The sequence below is a fragment of the Anguilla rostrata genome, chromosome 8 (genome assembly GCF_018555375.3).
Source record: "Anguilla rostrata isolate EN2019 chromosome 8, ASM1855537v3, whole genome shotgun sequence".
NCBI classification, from domain to species: domain Eukaryota; kingdom Metazoa; phylum Chordata; class Actinopteri; order Anguilliformes; family Anguillidae; genus Anguilla; species Anguilla rostrata.
In genome coordinates this window covers 13935500-13955544 of record NC_057940.1, presented here as the reverse complement: position 1 = coordinate 13955544, position 20045 = coordinate 13935500, and the positions used below count along the sequence as shown (strand labels likewise).

At 42.4% G+C, this 20045-nt stretch overlaps 1 protein-coding gene and 1 long non-coding RNA gene across 12 annotated transcripts in view; one reads left to right on the top strand and one right to left on the bottom strand.

Annotated features, from left to right (window-relative positions):
* LOC135260874 (uncharacterized) overlaps window positions 1-16584 on the bottom strand; it is a 151040-nt gene extending 134456 nt beyond the window's left edge. For all 7 annotated transcript variants that reach the window (XR_010331769.1, XR_010331766.1, XR_010331767.1 and 4 more), the window contains exon 1: window positions 16330-16584. This is a non-coding gene — a long non-coding RNA (uncharacterized LOC135260874). The remainder of the gene's footprint in view (window positions 1-16329) is intronic.
* LOC135260873 (dipeptidyl aminopeptidase-like protein 6) overlaps window positions 1-20045 on the top strand; it is a 165313-nt gene that overhangs the window by 106952 nt on the left and 38316 nt on the right. For all 5 annotated transcript variants that reach the window (XM_064346538.1, XM_064346540.1, XM_064346536.1 and 2 more), the window contains 2 exons: window positions 9028-9142; window positions 15097-15195. In XM_064346538.1, the coding sequence (XP_064202608.1) occupies window positions 9028-9142; window positions 15097-15195 (214 nt within the window). The remainder of the gene's footprint in view (window positions 1-9027; window positions 9143-15096; window positions 15196-20045) is intronic.

The following is a 20045-nucleotide window of genomic DNA, read 5'->3' as shown; positions in this document are numbered from 1 at the left end:
CGGTACACTCCAGGTTAGGTGCCCTTGACCAGGGCACTGGCCTCAGAACTGGAACTGGTCCCTGTGTGCTGCACTGTGGCTGCCCACTGCTCTTAAGAATCTAGGATGGGTTAAATGCGGAGGACAAATTACCCAATGTGGTTAATAAAGTCTAGCTTATTATGAAGATAATGGCACACAGACAATGAGACAGTTAAAAGTTAATGTCATTGAACTTAAATTCAGTGGAAATCATTATCGCAACACATCGTGGCATACATTCTTCCTGAGGCAATCAAGTTTGCATATAAAAATAAGATGATTTTTAACATTTTTGAAAAACATTTCCTTTAGTTTTACTTAATTTGTTACAGTACCTAATAATTTGATGAGAGCCAGCATGAAAGCTGTTCAACACCTTGCTAAGGAAGTGTGAAACGCATTAATGCATTAAAAAAGGATCTCCAAGGGGCAATGCTAATGATTTACTTCATGCTACTAGTTACAGCAGCATAAATGTGTTCTGTGATGAAGCAGTTATCCTTAAATGAAAGTAATGCTTTCTGACTGCTAAAGTACTTACATTTATGCGTCATTTATTAACTTTGAGGTCCATGAGCTGGAGATGCATTTAATAGCCCACGCACAGCAAGACTGCATAAGTGCTGGCCCATCAATGTTGCATGAGATGAGCACGTAAATGTATTTATGCCTTTGATGAATTGTCTTGTCTGGATATTGGGCTGCATATCTTTATGGTGTTGAATGATTATTTAGAATCATTTTCATAGCACCTACAGTTTGCTGGTGCACGCAAGCAGACGCAAGCACACACACACACACGATAATTGCAAAGACACAGACACTGATTTTTTGGTTTTGCCTCTGGAAAAAATAGATGAATTGTATGGAGTTGTTTCTTCCCGATTCATTTTGAAAGGTACAGTCCAGTTTATGATTAATTAACACCAAGTCCTTATTAAAATGCATGTCCCGTTCCTCCAGCACGCATACACAGAAGGGCGGGCAATTGCCTTTCTTTTTTTTGAAAGGGGGAAAAGATTATTCCTTATTTGTGCTGCACGGTGTACGTTTTATTGTCACACTGAAACACAGACAAGTCACAAAAGGAGACATATTGAGGAAAAAAGCTTTTGACCTGAACCTAATAGAAGCATCCATTGCAGATTAGCTAACTCAGCCACACTTTATCTTAAGCATAATGTTCTAAGGTTTACACAAAACATACTAAGCACTTAAGTAAGATTTCTTTACACCTAATATAAAATGTGGCTATGAGCTCAGCATGCAAATATTCCTTATGGAGTTCTAGTGGGTGTGAGTTTGGTGAATGTTAGTCCTAAAAAGACTTTTACCAATTCCTTTCTATCCGGGTGATGGAACAACTTTAGGGCACGGCTGGGGAACCAGTGGGAATCAATAGCAGCTGGTTATCTCAGGGGCATTCATTACAAATGCCTCTGTAGTGGTCCATTGCACAGCACCCCAACTGGCATGTGGGTGCGCAGTCTCCGCCTACAATCCCTTTTCTCTGGGCTCTTCGGCGTCCGAAGCGGGCATCGTTTACTGCGGTAATGAGATGCCTAGCGTCTCCGCTGCAGCCCAGCTCGCAGCAGATGGCAGCCTCGCTCGCCCGCGCGCACGGAATATTCATGCACGCGTTTTTTTTTTGTTTTGTTTTCGCTGCTTAATCCAAGCATTAAAAGGGCCTCATCGTTCCAGATTAAACTCATTAAGCCCGTTAGAATGTGCATGAAAGGCCTTTAACTGAGGGAGCTAGCCCCCGGAGCATCTGCTCCCGCCGGTCAAACGTGCCAGTTTCCGGAGGAAATGGTCTGTGAAGAGGGGAGGGCGGGAGGGGGGCATTGGGGCCCAGCACTCCCTTTCAACTTTGCCTGGAGGGTGAAGCCACCGTACCGCCGGCCCCCATCAGCACTGGTGGTTCGGCCACTGATCAGAGATTAGGGCACAGCCTAGGGGCGGCCCTGGGTCCTGCCCCTCAAACCCTACCCCCCCCCCCACTCCACCCCTACCCTCACTGCAGCAGGTTTCATACCAGTTAGCAGAGGGGGGGGGCTGCACTGGCAGTGATTAGAGGAGGAGAGAAGAAGGGGTGGGGTGGGCATCTCAGCAGTGGGCCAGCAGTGAGAGTAATACAGACAGGCAAATCCATCCCCAGCATATCCAGGAGCAGTAGTTAATGTAATAAAGACACACAGGCATATTTGCACCAATAATTTTAGCATAATTATACAGTGTGTGAACAATCACAATTTGGTCTTTGACCTTCAAACTCAAGAGGGAAAGGATATAGAAGGATAGGGTATTTGGGGTTAAGTGATGGAAGTAATTGCTAACAAGCTATGTACTTAACAAAAAAAAGACACAAAAAAACATATTGGGTGTTCAACCAAAGCAGAATTTTTGTGGGGGGATTGTGTGTGCTCCATCGCAGTAAAACATGCTCCAAAGTAAAATAACTGAATAAAATGTAGACAATGAATGAGCAGCCTACAGCCTATCATAAGAACAATTTCTGCTGCGAGTGTGAAAGCCTGCAAGTGTGGAGCATAACAGTATAACAGAATGAGTGGGTAGACAGCAAAGTAATTCCATTCCATTCTAATGCACCGCGTCTGCAGACAGGCACGCTCAGGCCCACTGGGGCTCATGGACACACTGGGGGCGTGTCAGTCCGTACCCACACCGGATTGTCTCGCCGCCTTGTCTAGTTCCGCGCAGCCAGCCGAGCCTCAGCTCTCAGCGGAACACAAGGTTAGCCGGCCCCTGAGGAGGAGACGGAGGCAGGAGTTAGCCCTGCGCCCCTCGTACTGTAGCTTCGCTAATGCAGACTAGCGCTAGCGTCACCCGGGCTCACTGTATCCTCACCAGCGTATTCAGGAGGCAGTTTAGCTTCAGTGCCAGGCCGCAGAGGAGTCCCCCTGGTTGGCTGCTAGCTCGCTCGCATGCTGCTCAGGTTCCCACACAGGGAGAGCAGGAAGCAGCCATCACCGACACAATCCTGCTACATCACTGAGATTAGCATGCGCCGCTCACACTGCAAACCATAAGGGCAGATGACAATGGCTGCCACGGAGGGACTCTGCGGCAGGCAATGCAAATGCTCACATTCATAGCGGGGGTTTCTCTCAGTTTGATCCTCTAAATCCCTCTTCTGCCTGTATAGAAGTGTGTGATAAACTATTTTGACTGCACGCTTCAAAGCTGCAATATTATTACATGATCCCACCGACCAACATTTGTTTGTGTGTGTGTGTGTTTCCATATAGACTTATTTAAAGGGCGGAGAATGCCCAAATAAGGAATTCAATTAAGCCATTTAAAGCAGACACTGGGAGGCTGAAATACCAGCTGGCTCTGCAGCCTGCCCAGCACTGCCACTGCCTACACACTGTGGAAAAAACTTAATGACTTAATCCCATAAATAGCTACTTCACAGCTCCTGGATCTTTTCAGTGCCTGTCGAACCCAACAGCCAATCCGTTTGCTCGAGAAGCTTAACCACTAGCCTCAATCCAGAAAGAAAGGTGTGTTATTAGGCCCCATTGAACCAGAAGATACTTGGTCTTTAACATCTCACTGAGTAGTTTAATTGGCTGGTAAAATGCTTGCGATAACAGACCCTGACCCCCAGTCGGCTGCATGGCCGCGATCTGGACGCTGATGTTTGTCCTGCATGCCGTCCGTGAATCGCTGCCACAGAATGACATTAAATCACATGTCATTCCCTTCACAGAGCACAGTGAAGATGAATGATTTGCCTCATTCGTCAAGAGATTGTCACGTGATCCTTCGAAGGGCTCCAAGGCTATTTTGAGAGCCGTTACTGATCATTAAGGCACCGGCCTGTCTTTAGCGGTATGCGGGCCCCGGTTTTAACAGGAACGACCCTCTCATTTCCACACAAAGGGATGTGAAATAAGCGGATCTCTGCTTAAGGCTTTCATCTTATAGGCAGCCCTGACAGCACATTCCACCGCGGGAAAGGTAAAGGAGGAGACGTGAGCTGGTGGAGACGGGCTCAAAAGGCTTCAAAGCAGATCAGCATGCCGGCTTCTTTTCCACAGCATCCTCTGCTGACATTCACACCCTGGAATGTGGAGGGTAGATGGGTTCAAGTACCGAGGTCACGTTCCTGATCAAAGGACTGGCATGAAAATCTAGGCCGCCGCACGTTTTAAACGCAGATTTGGCGTTTTATCGAATCAGTTTTCTCGGTTATAGTGATCTGGGGACAGCGGCGGTTACACCGCCTTTCTCTTTCCATCGGTTTTTCGACGGTTTTCACGGCGCCGTCAGAAATGGATTGGCCACCAGTCTCTTCCTGCTTTGGTCTGACGCTGTGAGTAATGAACTCTGAATAAGGCTTGCGGAAACTGGAGAGTTCATTAAGAGCCCAGACACCGGCTCACCATGTCCCTTATCTCAGATACATGTGTGGACTTCCATCAGATCTGTGTGCGCCAGCCAGCTCTATATATCAATACATCTGTACATCAATCAATGGTAGCTTACCATTAACATTTCTGTTCTTTTTTTTAAAGGCACAGTGGTTAATCTGTAAGCCTGAGAACAATGGGCTTCTCTCCCTTTTTAAACTGAGAATATGGTATTTTCTATTTGCCATGCAACAATCAACAGTCAAGACAAATACTTGCTGTGGAGATTGAACACTTGTATAGTACACATATTGTGTTATGCCTTTTGCTTTTACAAACATGTCTCATTATGTGATTTAATTGAATAAATAATGCATAACCACACAGAAACATTTTAAATAGTACATATTTAATGCAGCTGGCAGTTAGTGCTAACCAAGTGCTAATGGTGTGGAGTGGAAGCTGAATTATACCTTTTTATGAGAGGGAAGGCTCTTATAAACAGAATCATATTTCATGCAACAGGCTACACTTGCTTGACACTTAACTGCTTGTTATGTTAGAAGCGTGCTATAGCAATGTAGCTTAGATTGAAGTGCCATTCACAGAGTTCTGTGTGTACTGGAGATTAACATAGTAATAGGTGTTTATGGGTAGACTCCTTTGGGTAGCTGATCCGATTGTTGGTCAGAGAAACTGGAGTTTATCTCGTCTATGTTCATAGCACTACACACAGTTTGCATTTCATTACCTTCTATACCAACAAAGCAGCGAATCATCCATACTTCCACTTTCCAGTAAAGAGATCATGGTTTAATCAAATCTGTATCCATGATAGTCTCTCTCTTGGAATTTGAAAGCACCACCCACGCTCGCAACGTGAGACTTGAGTATTTTTCACTAGCAGGCAATGAAATCCACATGTACGCTGAATTGCTCCTGTACAACTTTTTTACATCTTTAAATCTCTGAATATACACCTTAGCCTTTGTGCCTCTCAAAGTTGAAGTGAATACTCGAGTAGACAATCTTATCTGCAGCCTTCGGATACAAAGAATGATTAAAAGAGGTCCGGTTGACACCATAAGTGTAATAGCAAACTACGTCAGCATGTTCAATGATATTATTTTCAGCATGAGCACCCCATATGCAGTAGTACTACATACGGGAATAGAATTGGAATAGAGTACTGTTGACATCAACATCAGCTTAGTGAATCAGGGGTCATAGGTCACTGTGTCTCCTCAGGCATTGATGTTGACGTTTTGCTGTGGTCCAGTGTAGGTTAATAGGTTATTATTAATGGAAGCTGTAGCAGATACACCCCTCCAGGTAAACATCTCTTGTATGGTGAACGCATCATTCTGCTGTTTTCCTGCAGGTGGGGAGATATTCCCAACTGGAGACATTTTTCTGCCTTATGGCACTATTGTGATTTATTTCGAGTGAGTTTGTGTGTGTCTGTGTGTGTGCATGTGTGTTTTTGTGGTGTGTGTGTAGGTGTGTATGAGGCCGATAGTTATTCACAGTGGAACTCTGTGTACGCAAGCTTTCGCTCCAACTTATTTAAATTAATTAGGTTTGATTGAGCCGTTAATTACACACTGACCTGTATTTAACATCCGATTGTTCATCTGCTGTAAAGCCCTTGTGAAAGAACAATGTTGTTGGAGGACCCAATTTAATAAATTACTGGTCAAATCTGGCTGTTAAACAAATTAACAGAATTTGAATTATTTTTTTTCTCCTTCATTATCAAACAATTTTGCTTTTCCTACAGTGAATTTCTTTTCAATAGTGCAAAGATATGCTCCGTTGTCTCATTTTGACATTATTTTGGGAGTCAATGGAAAGTGTGACTGGTTTCAGTTTAATGCTCACCTTTCTGTATAATTGATAAGGAGTCTGATATTGATAAGGAAAAATGTAGCCACTCCTGGGTTTAGATCATGTTCAGCTGACTGGTTAACCTTCAACTTAGAGGTTTGTCTCGCTCACATTCCACAAGTAGCATTTTATGAAGGGGGTACACGATTGATTGGGCGAGAAAATCCCTCAAACACTTCACTGAGCCAGCACAAACACCTTCCAACAAGCAGTTTCTTTCAAAACAAAAACAACAACAACAAAAAAGAAAAACCCAGACCAAAGGCTGTATCTGTAAAGTAATGTCAAACTCCTGTCAGCCTTCCATCTAACAGCTCAATAAACTTGAGGTGTTCAGAGTGCTTCAAGACACAGTGAGATCATTGATACAAATCAATGCATCATACTCAATTGTACAAAGCCGATATCACTGATGTACATTGATCCCAGGTTCCAATATCACGGATACCCATCAATTCAAAGCGTTCTGACATCACTGATTGCACATTGATTTAATGGTTCTGATATTGCTGATGCACATTGAATCAAGGGTTCTGATATCGCTGGTGTACATCCATTCAAGAGTTTAAGGCATGGTCCATTGAATGGAACTATGCTGTGAAATAGTGTGTGTGTGTGTGTGTGTGTGTGTGTGTGAGGGGGTGCCCCTTCCTCTTTTTCGCTACATAAAATATGCATCTTTCTCTTTATTTTTCTCTTTTTTGGGCAACTTGGAAAGAAGTTTTGTAATAGGTGGAAGTGGCCATCTGAGTCCTGCATCTAGGTCTGGCGTTCTACATTGCGGATTGATATTCCAGCTGTGGTGGCAATTCTCGATTTGAAATGATCCGGATACAAGACAGTGAGTGTAATGATCCAAGGCTTGACTACTGGCGAGTAGGAATGGGAACGTTGTGTGGGAGGTTCTCGGTCATCCTTTCTTCCTCCCAGAAAGGCAATTATTTCCGTGGTTGGGTGTTTGTCACAGAAGTCACAGATGACATGCTCCATGCGTTTTGTCTCCTTTTTGGCACGTCCGTGTCTTTCCCTATTTTTAGTGCTTTCTGTGATTTGTTTGGCAGTTTTGCTTGGTAACTACAGCATAACACAGCCTGTAGTCAGTTGCTACAGTGACATCAGGCACCTGACAAATGTAGGCTGCAACATGTACCAAATCTTAACTTTAAAGTAATAAAAACAAACACAAAGTAACCGTGTTTTTTATTATTTAAGTAATGCAATGTTCTGTCAAAGGCAAAAGGCCTGCTCTGTCCATGATGGACAAAAGCAACTAAATGCACCAGCCTATCATTGCATTTACTTTTTTTTTTTTACTAGTGGCAACTTCCCACTGATTTTTTGAAACTTCAAAAACTTTATGCTGCCGCTATACAGTTACACATGTTCTTTCAATCATGTCCCACTCCTGAGCATGAGCTCTGTCGCTTAATTAATTTTTTTTAAATGTAAACACTCTGTGAGACATTTCATGCCAAAATTGACCCAAGCTAATTTCATGAACTTTAATAAATTTGATGGAATACATTTCTAATATACACTTAATATCTCCACCCATTCATAGTGAGATCCTCACTTAAATGCATATACATTAAGGAGAGATGACTCGTGTGGATGACATGCATACTGCGCTTCCAACTCCATGTGCCTGTTCGATACATAAGACGCATATTTCTGGGGCACAATGCATCATATCTGCATCTGAAACTAGTTGCTGAAGGCTTGGTAAGTCTGGCTCTTCGAGTTTCTGCAATAATACAACCAGATACGCGTGACTGACTGTCACATATTTTGACAATGACGAGACCTCCCAAATAGGTCTCTATGACCTCTTGTTTTCGCCTAACCACAGGACAACGGCTTCAGCTAGCAGTGATAGCCATCAAACTAATTGACAATACACGATCAAATTAATTCCTCGGTGTTTGTTATGCCTTTGAAATCAGAGTTCAGCCGTTTCTCTTGAAGCGGCTGAACTAAAAGGCTTAGTTTTAATGAGCTTTGAAATGAGAGGTAAGATAACAGTCTTTCTTCCTGCCCACAAACAGTTTATGGCGTTAGCACTTCCATTCAATTAGGAAGTAATGGGCTTATAACTTCACTGCTTTCTATATCCAGTAGATCAAATCTTACAAAGTTTCATAAAATAGTGCACCTATGGTTTACCCTAATTAAGATTTACGCTTTAGTTTGCCTACAGTATCTTACGTTGGTTGCCTATGTTGGTTTTAATAAAAGCTGTTACTTTTTTTGGCGATTATCACCTCCAAGCACACCTATATGGGTCTGTATTTTTTCAAAGCTACAGTTTAGTAAGCCTTTTCTCTGAGTAATGGAATATAACTGGCACTTCAATTATATTTTTCATTTTTTATATCGGTTCATAGTATGAAAGAGACCATAAAAGAAATTCCTCTCAAATGGTTTGGATTCTGATGGTTTTTGCTAGTGGATCCACTGTATTTACTACAAGTTCAAAGAATGAAAAATAAAAAAAATGCAGGAAGTGTAATTTACTGACATCGCACAAGACACATATTCCCCTGTCTTTTAACAAAACGCTCCGCCACTGTCACAGATTGGGGTAACACATTTTTAGCTGTCATGTTGTCATGCCCAGAAATCGCAGCGGACTGGCGCAGATTCAAAGCGTCCTTCTCCTGCTCTGTGGAGGCTGCTGTCCTTGAGCAGCGAGTCACCGCAGGGTCGTCCTTCGCTAACGCTCTTTTGTGCCCTCTCGCAGGAGCTGGTGGGAAGCAACCCTCCGCAAAGGAACTGGAAAGGAATCGCAATCGCCCTGCTTGTCATTCTGGTCATCTGCTCGCTGATCGTCACCTCTGTCATCGTCCTGACTCCAGGTAGCGTAATGAAGCGCCAGCACCTTTTCTCACACGCTCCCGGTTAGCTGAATCGCGCTCGGCTAAAACGCGCCAAGAATTTCCTGACTGAATAATGACGTGCCCACGCCCTTCTCACACACTCCTCTTTAGTGCTCACCTGGCGAAACGGTGCCAAAAATGACCAGCTGGTGTGATGATATGCCCACATCAAGGCACTGTTTAGCTCTCTCATACTCGGCTAAGCGGTGATAAAAAAAAAGGAGTTTAATGATGCGTCCCTCTGTAAAAATACTCCTCTACAGGCCATTTGTGATCCTGTTCACTAATTGGGCCCTGTAAACAGGAAAAAAGGTACTGAAGGAGGTGGCAATCAAGGTCAAATGCAACCACGTTATTTTCTGCTCAGAAGATATGGCAGGTCAGTGTTTGTGATGTTTTAAACTGTCACGGCCCTTGCAGAGGCTCAAAACTGATTTTGGCCTTGTGAATATTCATGATGGTGGGGTCATGAAAGTCAGAGCTTCCACAGCCAGTAGTTATAGGACCCGTGGAAGCACTCTATACTCCAGTTATTGACCAGAGCCTCCTAGACACATAATGGCAGAGTGGATAAAAAGCAAAGCAAACAGTGCCTGTTTTAACTGCCGCCCCTGTGAAATGTGTTTGACCACAACTCTGGGAGACTGGAAAAATCATCTTGAAATTGCTTTACCTCGAGGCAGAATGTTCTTACCCTATACTGTGTGTAGGAAACTGCTTATTTCCAGACAGCACTGATGCAGGGTCTTATACTCCCTGTTGCAGTTTTACTGGCAGATTTTCGGGTTTGGTGTTCATCCTGAAGCCTCAGTGTTGATTATTATCGAGTAATATCTCTAGCAATTTTGAAAACTGGCAGTGCATTAGAAGTGAAGATTGCACTCTCATTGAATGTAATCATTTCAGCACACATTTTTCATATCTTTCCCTGAAAGTCTTTCCACCGTGCATTGTTCATATTTATTTCTGTCCTCCGTTTTCTTTCCCCCTCTTCATGTGGAGTTACCATAGCACAAGTGGCTCAGGTCTTGTCCACACTGGGCTCCTACAATATCTTCACTTTAATTGTTTTATTTGCTGGTGTACATAACCATTTCACAGCTGAGCAAGTTCGTGAAGGAGATCAACATTTATCCTATGTACTCAGAATAGCCTTATGCTTCCTTCTCATTCTCATTTTAAGGTGATGAACTAATGTGCTCAGCATCCCCTGAACGTTTTTAATAGATTTTTTTTTTCAAATAACAAAACATCTGCTTTTCCTCATACTTCACTCAAGCTGTGTGCAGTTTATTCTGAGCATAATGCAACAAGCAAAGGAAACAAGCAAACAACCCAATCAGCCATTTTAAAAAGACTCACTGAAGAGATGCAGGCTCATCTAAGCCAATAAACTCTGCAGCAGCCACTGGGCAGGCAAATAAGCATCATCAATGCAGAGATGAGCAGGGCAGTGTCTTTACCACGAGTGCCTCTTTCTCCCCCTTTTAAGCACTTTGAGATAATATATAACCGAATATGGTTATGGTGGTGATGACTACAGAAAATAAAAATGTCTCACCCAATTTGGGAATCCTCATTTTAATTGCAGGTTTAATTGCTTGATTGCTACAGTATGTTAATTCTGGATGGGCAAGCAGGAGCACAGCCTTTCTCTGAATGGCATACAGCCAGCTGAAGCTCCTTCTCACTATGCAGTGCGTCGCTTGAGCTGCGCAGCGGTTGCACTGGAGGACTGAGCAGCTGATGCAGCTGGCGTCTGCCCATGGGTCAGTTAAGAGAAGCAGATGCAAAGAAACTGAAACCCTCCCTCCCTGGGAGGGGATACGGCCAAATATATTTCCCCCCACAGCTCCATGGTCCCACGAGACTCCTGCCCAGTCAGCACTGGCATGGCCAGGATTCAGACCCAGATCAGTCTGATAACAGCTGCCTCATATGGACATGCCCCTAGCTTTACTGGTCTTATTAATGTGGAGTTATTACCACCAATTCAGTAAAGTTTTACTGGCACAACAAAATTGTGTGATTATATTGCCAAAGCTTGTTGGAGGAGAAAAAGGGACACATAAACATGAAAACAGGAAAAAAACTAACAGTAATAAGACATTTTTATGAAATTTGATATAAAACTCTTTCTCTCATGCATACACACTGCTGTCTCAGACACTTGTACACATTCAGAGCTCAAACACACATTCACACATGTACACACACATGCACACACATGCTGTATGCACACAATGGTAAATATCTAACACACAGACACACGTAAGGAACATACATTCTCTGCCCAGTGAGACGATAAGTATTATATCCATTTTTCCTTGAGTGCAATAATATCATTAGCTGAAAAACGGTACTGAAAGCCTGAAAGAAAAAGCTGGAGGTTGTGAATCGATAAGTCTGAATCACCAAGCTGCTAACAGCAAAGATAGGAGCTCTCTCTTTTTCTCTTCTATCTCTCACTCTCTCTTTCCATCTCCCTCTCGTTGCTAGATAGCAGAGTGTTTCTGGATTAGAGATATCCAACCCCGGCACACAGCAGCACCATCCCTGCAGGGAGTGGGCCCATCACTTTTTGGCTGGTGCACTGACGAATACGAGTCTTGTAAGCCTTCAAAAGATCCTTTCGCTCAGAGAAATCCCATTGACAGAAAGAGTCCTGTTATCTGAACTGAAGAGTACATTCTCTAGACGAACAGTTGATCAATGTTAGTCTTTGTTGTGCGTGTGTGTGCTTTATATTGATTCTATGGCGGACACTCATTTCTCTTGCCTTAAGTGGGTCAGGTATTTGAAAAGCAATGACAGCCAGTGTCAGTAGATAACACAGTCCCTTGAACATTTCAAACAACCCTTTTTTAGTCCCTCAAACAGTGATTCTGTCACTAGATTCACACTGGCCTACTTTAACAGCAGTGACTCAGTGGCCCTTCCTTCACTACTTTGTCTGACCTGAAATTATTTTTTGCAGCCTGACCTCAGTGTGAACTCAACGTTGTCACGCTGACAAGATCCAATTAGGGGTTATTCAGTGTACCCAACACTGTGAAACACACCCTCTTTTCGCGCCACGCTCATGATACAATCAGACTACCATGGTCTGAAGGACAGCTTCATGTCAGGCTTTTAGAACTGTCTCTCAGTCATTGGCACAAACAGGGCACAGGACGGCACAGATGCTGGCTAAGACAAAATCAACACAGAGGCCAAGACCGATTCAGCCGGATTCATTTAATCTTCCGGAGCACAGCGAACACAGAACATCACAATTCACCTCAAACTAATTTTCATGCTTTCAACACAAAGCAGCCTAACCTCCACCATGAACATCTTTGATACAGGAGTGAAAAATCAACATGTCCAGCAGGTTGGTTGGTGCAGCCGGTCCCAGCACACTGGAATGAGTTCAGTCTGTTGTGCAACCATAAGTATAAATATAGTGTGCCGCACGACAGAACGACTGCTCCTGTGTGTCACATCGTAAACAAATGCCTGGACTAGCAGAATCTGTCACTTGCATTTTCCACAAATGTATAAATGCCAGAAACTGTTCAAAACAATTTGATACGGAAGATGAATATTAAGACCTGTGCGTCATCAAGATGACAGGATTACCTGAAATCTTTGAAAATATGCTCTGCCACGAACGAGTGCTGCATACTAAAATGTTCAGGGAACATTTATCTATTATAAAAATGAATATATTATTACTTAAATTTAAAGACAAAAAAAACAGTTTTGGGATTTTTTTTATTTCATGATTTTTTTAACAAGGGAGAGGGACCTGTTTGTGATTATGTCCTACTCACTCCTCATGTATTTGTTAAAGAAAAGAAAGTAACGTTTTTTTTGGCAAAGAGAGTACACACCCTGCTCCTTTCACCTCCTTTCAACAGTCCATCCATGGACATGATGCTTTGCAAGTGTGACATTGCACAGGGTACTGGTGGCCTAATTCAGTACTGTAGGCTATTAGGGGCGAGACTGCAAACAGAGCTTGATTTTTCACCCCCAAGAAGATCTGACAATCTCAGGCCAGGAGCTGCGTTCACTCTTGCAAAGACCCCATGCAAGGAGAACAGTCTGTGTGTGAGGTCTGAAGGCCTCCTGGTGGACTGATCTGAGTGCCTCACCCCTCTCCCTTCATCGCTTCCCTCCATCCACTCCTACACCAACTCACTCATCCTCACAGCATCTTCCTTTTGTTTCAACGGGTCTTTCTGTTAGATGTCCATCTGTATTTGTTTGCGAGTGTATACCTGTCTCTCATGACAAATCTCTGACATTCTGCAGTAGTCATTCTTATGTAACAAACAGCGCCCCCTGGCGGTGGTCATTTTACAGCAGTGCATGAATGTGTGGATTCTCTGGCATTTCCCTTATGGTAATGGCAAACATTGACATACTCAAATTAAAATGAAATCATAAATATATTAACACATCACAGCAGATGGGCAAATATACACATTACTGCATTACTGCAATATACCATAAAATAATGCAATACCATTATATTTTCAAAAAAAAGTAAATATTTATGTTATATTTCAACACATTCCATTTCCACACTTTACATGCAAAATTCATTCAGGGCTAAGGGAGTTCTTAGCTCAAAGTTTTTATTAGTTCCATAAACACACACTCTCTGTTCAGACTGCAAAGTGTCCATTTACTCTTGGAGTGCTTGCTGTACTTTTCCCATCTCTAAGAACATCAGGTGTTTTGGCTAAGTTTTAGTGTGACTGTTTAGCAATTTAGTCTGACTGAATGTGGCTTCTTTGTTACTTTTGTTTTATCTTTTTCTTTTCGTTTTTAAGGAAATTGGAGTTATTTAGACGGTCATTTGTGATTTAATGAACAGCCAATTTTCAAATTAAAAATCTTGAGCTTCCTTACCGATAATTGTCTTGATAATTTTAAAACACTGTGATAGCAGGTTGGACAGAAACATAGCAATCCAGTTTCCTTTTCCTTTTTGTATATTAGATTACACTGAAACCCAGTGTGAATGGGATCATATGTGATGCAGAAAATCATCCTTAAATGAATTAAGTTATAAAATACACATTGAGCAGATAGTGTCTTGGCGCCTTTGTTAATAATCATATTTACAGCTGGCCAAGAGATGCCTTGAGAAAAGATTGCCAGCGTTTTATCAGTTTCATGGTTTTATCAAATATCACTGTGTGGCTTCATGCGAGCAGTCCACACCATCAAGTAAGCAAAAGTCAATCCTGATTGGACGCGAGCTGTGGTGAGATGAATAGCTATTGCGGTCTGTATCTGTGCCTCTGAGGAGAAATGTGACCTCATTGTGCACTACCTAGTAACAGGAAGCATTACATCACTTTTTTCCCCACTTTTTCACATTGTGTTCTTTTTCCCAAATGTAAACATACTAACGTAGAATAAAACAGATATGACGTTGTTGTTTTTGTATTGCGCTGAATTAAAACTCTGCATACTGCAATTTTTTGGCCTGTACTCCCTTGAAATTATTAATTTCTTTATTTTTAATTACTTATTTATTTATTATCTAAAATATCCGCACTCCCCGGATAAATCAAATGAATGACATAAACATGTTGCCTACGACTTTATGTATGAGTGTGGCAGTGGTGGATTTTTCTAATGGCCGCAACTTATTACTTCATAAAACATATTTCCGAACGTTACTTTCCCAGTGGGAATATTTAAATGTATTAAGCAGAGAGGAAGTGAGGTAACAAGGGGCCTTTGAGCTTGGTAAAGCCATGTCCTCCATCACAGGAGGTGCTCTTAACTGGTCTGCATCTACATTGTTCAGGACCGGAACCGTGAATCATCACCACAATGCCACTGCTCCTCATATCACACACTGCTTGGTTGTAAGTTTGCGGTAACTTTCTGCGGTACTCATACAGATTTCTCTCTCTCTCTCTCCGTAGCTGAGGATGACAGCCTGGCACTGAAGGGCAAAGTGACCATAGAGAACCTTTTCAGCAAAGATTTCAGAATCAACGACCCGGGCGCCAAGTGGATCAGCAGTGAGTAGAGCCTATTTTTGTTCTTTAAACAGGGCAGTGGACATCACTAAAGCTACCCTTCTACCGGAGCACCAGAGGAAGGCTGGAATGTCTGTTAAAAATTGCGCATTTCATTTCATCATTGGGTATCATGATTCTGCCCTGATGTTCTTCATGTGATAAGACCACAAAAATGGTGCAGGGCAAAGGAGCTACGTGTGCTGTATGCATGAGGGGAAGCCAGCACATACCTCAGGCTGTAAGCTCAAATGTGACAGCCACTGAGACCCACTACATGCACTGTGGTACCCAACACAGATCCAGTTATACAGACCATCCCATCCCGTCCCAGCAACAGGACCACTAATATACAGGTCCTTCAAAGTGAACACAGCCAGCTGTCCTGTTGCACGTGCACTCTTCCAGCTGAACTCATGGATCTGACACAGCTTCTGCAGAGATTGCAGGTTGCCTGATCGACTAGAGGATTGCCCTGTGCATTGATTGTCTTTTTTCCTGTGGCTTTAACAATCACTGTCACTCAGATATTACATCTGTAACACTTTGCACTTACATTAAGCATAGCCAATAGCGAAGTAAGTGTCCACTTGAAAACATAATTAAAAAATTTGAACTCAGACGAGCTGCAACAAAGGCCGCATGGGCCTGTAATTTGCCTGGCTCGCGCTGAGGGAGCAGGGCCGGTGTTCGTCTGAACAGACATGCAACAATACTCACGCACGATGTTCCGCGAGGGAAGGAAAGAGCACAAGCAATTGCTGAGTGCACTCCAGAACAAGCTCAGGACCCCCAGCGCACAGCGAATGTCCTTCCCTCAACAGGGCCGCTCAATACACCCGTAAATCCAAAGCCACTTGCAATCGAGAGGATTTTTCTCCCCATTTACATTCGTGGCTGTGTTACGCGCAGATTGGCTATTATAATTCCCTGCGAGTGTAATATAGTATACTACTATGGACGAGGAACATGCGGTAGAGAAGCAATTAGCCGCAGCGCATCCAAGTCTATATCAAACATTTCCAGATGTTACTACGCCCCAACAATGTGTCCCATACTGGCTTCCTACCAATATGAAAATGCAAAACAATTGTGTGTACATGGAGTATGTAAAGTTTTCGTAAAATGTCTTCTTACCGTGAATGTCTTCTTGTTTACATTCTGCTCAGATCCCGACTGCTAAGCAAATCAATCCCTGTTTCCGTCGCAGCATTTTCGACACAAGCAGTATAGGAGGCGCTGTCCTAAAATCTCTTCTTATCGCGTAGAGTGCCTGAACCGCAGGAGTAGAAATATTTAGCGGCGGCACAATTATGCCGAGAAATACCATCTTTGGGGAAAACATTTGAAATAAAAAATAACACTCATCAATCACCCACGCAATGTGCACATAACGCCATCACAGCGCACAGCGAGTGTTTGAAACCATATATCGATGCACCCCTTTAAAAATACTACACGTAAAAAATTCTGGGTAGAATCCGTAGTCAGTAAAGAAACCTGTAGTGAACTTCAGCCACGTTTTTGGTTTATGAAACTAGCATGTAGAGGCAAATAAGATGTTATTATTGAGAAAACATTGAAAATGCATGATAATGCGACAGCACATTATTCCTGAACTCCCTCCAGTGCCAGAATAACATCAAACGACACAAAAAATTCATTCAAGTTCAAGCAGGCTATAAGCATAATTTATTAATTACGCTTTGTATATAAAGTTACCAATATTTATGTGTATACTCCTAAAACGTGTAACTGCTCAGGTGTCTGAAACATTTGTATTGGTCGGCATGGATCGTGTGGGGAATCTGACGGCAAATCCAAGAGGCAATAGGCTATGAGATGCTTCATGATCGACTACAGAACAAAGTGGGCAGAGGCATATCCACTAAAGTCTAAACAGGTTGAGGATGTAGTATAAAGCATTGTGTAATTTGTCTCTTGGATTGTGGCTCCTAAACAAATTCCCACTCACTGAGTAGGGAAATTCAGGAATAAGATGCTGTCCTAAGTCATCCTCCTCAAAAAGCCTTTATTACAACGAAGCAGCCACCTAGCCGGCTGGCTAGCTACTAACTATTTATCCCTCATTTGCCATAAATGAAGACATTTATAAACGCCGTTTTCAAAATTTCCGCCACAAAATATTGAGTCTTCCTCCAACTCACGTTCTCTTCGGTCCTTCCCATCATCCTCGGTTTCTCTAACAGCAGTTGGGATCACGCCCACTTTAGTTTATTTTGAACGTGAAACACATAAGCGGTGTGCTAGAGTGCCAAAAAATAAGGTCTGAAACATACCATACATTAGTACTCGACCGCAAACCCGCAGCCCAGTTGTATTCAACGTGCATTCTTGTTATGTTTCTGTGGAGGAGAAATAGGCTACTAAAAAAGTATGTGCCTGTTTGAATACCGTAAGGCAGCACGTTAGGGAATATTCACATTTTATTATGAGAAGGTTAAGAGCATAACACCCCCTTAAACAAATTTAAAATATATTTAGGATTCCAAACACGTTCTGTCAAAGTCTCAGAACTTTCCATACAGACTGCATACAGACGTAGGCTGCTGGTGAAATTACCCCTTATGTATGAGGTGTCTACACAGTAGAATGTACAGTGTTAATTCAACACTTAAAAGATATTATTTGGTCCCACATTCGTGAGTGGGATCAAATGGTATCTGTTAAGAGTTGAATTAACACTGTTAGAGTTGAATTAACACTGGACATTTTGTTGTATATATGTTAGCCTATATGGCTACTATGTGGGTCATTCCTGGATACATAATTTGGGACCTGGTTTACAAGCTCGAGGGACGTTACACATTTCAGTAAAATTTTGTACTAGCTATTAGCATTTCCAAAATATTACAAGAATTACTTCCAACATGCATGATTTTGTTTGTTCAGTCATGATTAATTAAAGATATCACTGGATTCATATCTATTTTTTTCCTGTTAACATGTTTCATCCCATGACTACAAGAGAGACACCGTCCTCTTTCGGATTGCTAATGTCTTGTGCGGTTTACAACATGCCATAAAGCCATGATAGCCAGATAGGTGATTGGTGGATTGTGTGTCATAACCTTGATAAATGTGATTAAATAAATAAATAAATAAATAAATAAATAAATAAATAATGACAGACATCGTGATAAACAAACCGCTTTAGGCTGAACGGCCCACCCTGCAGGCCAAAGCTGAAATCAGCATAATCTTTCCTACAGCTGCTATCACTGCATAACAGCCTACAGCATGCAGATCAGATCACCTCGTTTTTCTTCCTCCATTGGATTTTCATTATTGCCAGAATTATAATTAGCCTGCATCATCTACCTGTTTTAATAACAGTAATTATGAACAGCAGGTGATGCATTTTAAGGGGTTGCTGTGCATCAACTGAAACCTTTATAAGCTTGTTGATTGACTTTGCAGTAATTGAAATATACGAAAACATGCAAGAGGACGGCTTGCAAGGTCGAGTTCTGCACAAGAAATCAGGAAAACTTGGAAAAACTGCTACACGTTGTGCACTAAAGAAATTAGCTTTCCTTTCTGTCAAATAATTTAAAAGCACTTCTGCTCTAATTTTAATTGTTCTGTCTTGCAGATAATAGCTTCACAATTATGTAACTTGAATTTAAGGGCATTGTGCATTTGGAGGGACAACAAATCGTTCTAAAATATTTAAGCAAAATTAAATCAAAATGATAACACATTCAGTAGAATGGGACACAAATTAGGGATTGAAATGTGAAACCATTCCCTCCTAAAAAGGCTAACAATCATCATGAATATTCTGTGTAGTTAAGAACGATGCATAATTGATGCCTGCTGTTCCATAATCCTTGGCTTGTCTGAGCTACATCTGAGCTCTCATTTGAAATGAGTCATCATGGCTTCAAATTAGCGTCATTGTGTCATTTCTGTGGAAACACGCCTGGAAATGATGGCGTGACACACAGACAGACAGACTGTCAGTTCTCTGGGACAGAAGGACACACAGACAGATGCGTAGGAAAGACAGGAAGTAAAGCTCCCACAAGGACAGGAAGCTGCTGATTCCCCAGGCAGAAAAGATGAATCATGCATTCATCCTCCACTTCCTACAGTCGGCAGCCTGCCACCACTTGGCAAGGGCTAAATTTATGGGGTTCATGGGGGGTTACAACGTCCCCGATAAAATATGCCAAATAACCCCCCCAATAATATAGTATATATAATAAAATAATTTCATATAATAAAAATGTGTAGTGATTGGGGTATACTGATCAGTAGTCTGGAGGGTTTTCCAATTAGGATTCACCATCAATGATTATTCCTCTGTTCTTCTAAATAATTTCTTCTGGGGGGGGGGGGTTATGCCCTGGATCCCTCCTAGTGGGTTTGTGTTCTTGTGGTTTGTGCATTTCAACCTCCCCAATGTTCAGACTAAAGGTACGCCCTTGCCGCTCGGCTCAAAATCGAAACGTGTGTGCTTTCGTCCCTACCTATCTCTCTATGGTTCATGTATTTGTGGAATTGTGTAAGGTGCCTTTGCGACTGTGTCACTGTAAAAAGTGTGATGTGTCAGAAGCTGAATTGAAAACTGCATGGGTATACTTGACAGGGAAGTGGGTGATGCTCTCGGTTTCTGCGATTAGCCAGCCTCAGGACAGAATAGAAAAATGGGTCTGCGCGAGACTCCACGGCATCTGCCGAACACACGTGAATACCCGGGGACGAACACGCAGCCTGAGCCGTTAAAAAGCCTGCCTGAAACCCCTCTGAGAGCGGCAAACACTAGGCACATTATTTCGAGTGGTGACAAGGGGCTGCGAACAGCAGCGATCTGTGGGCTGGTGGTA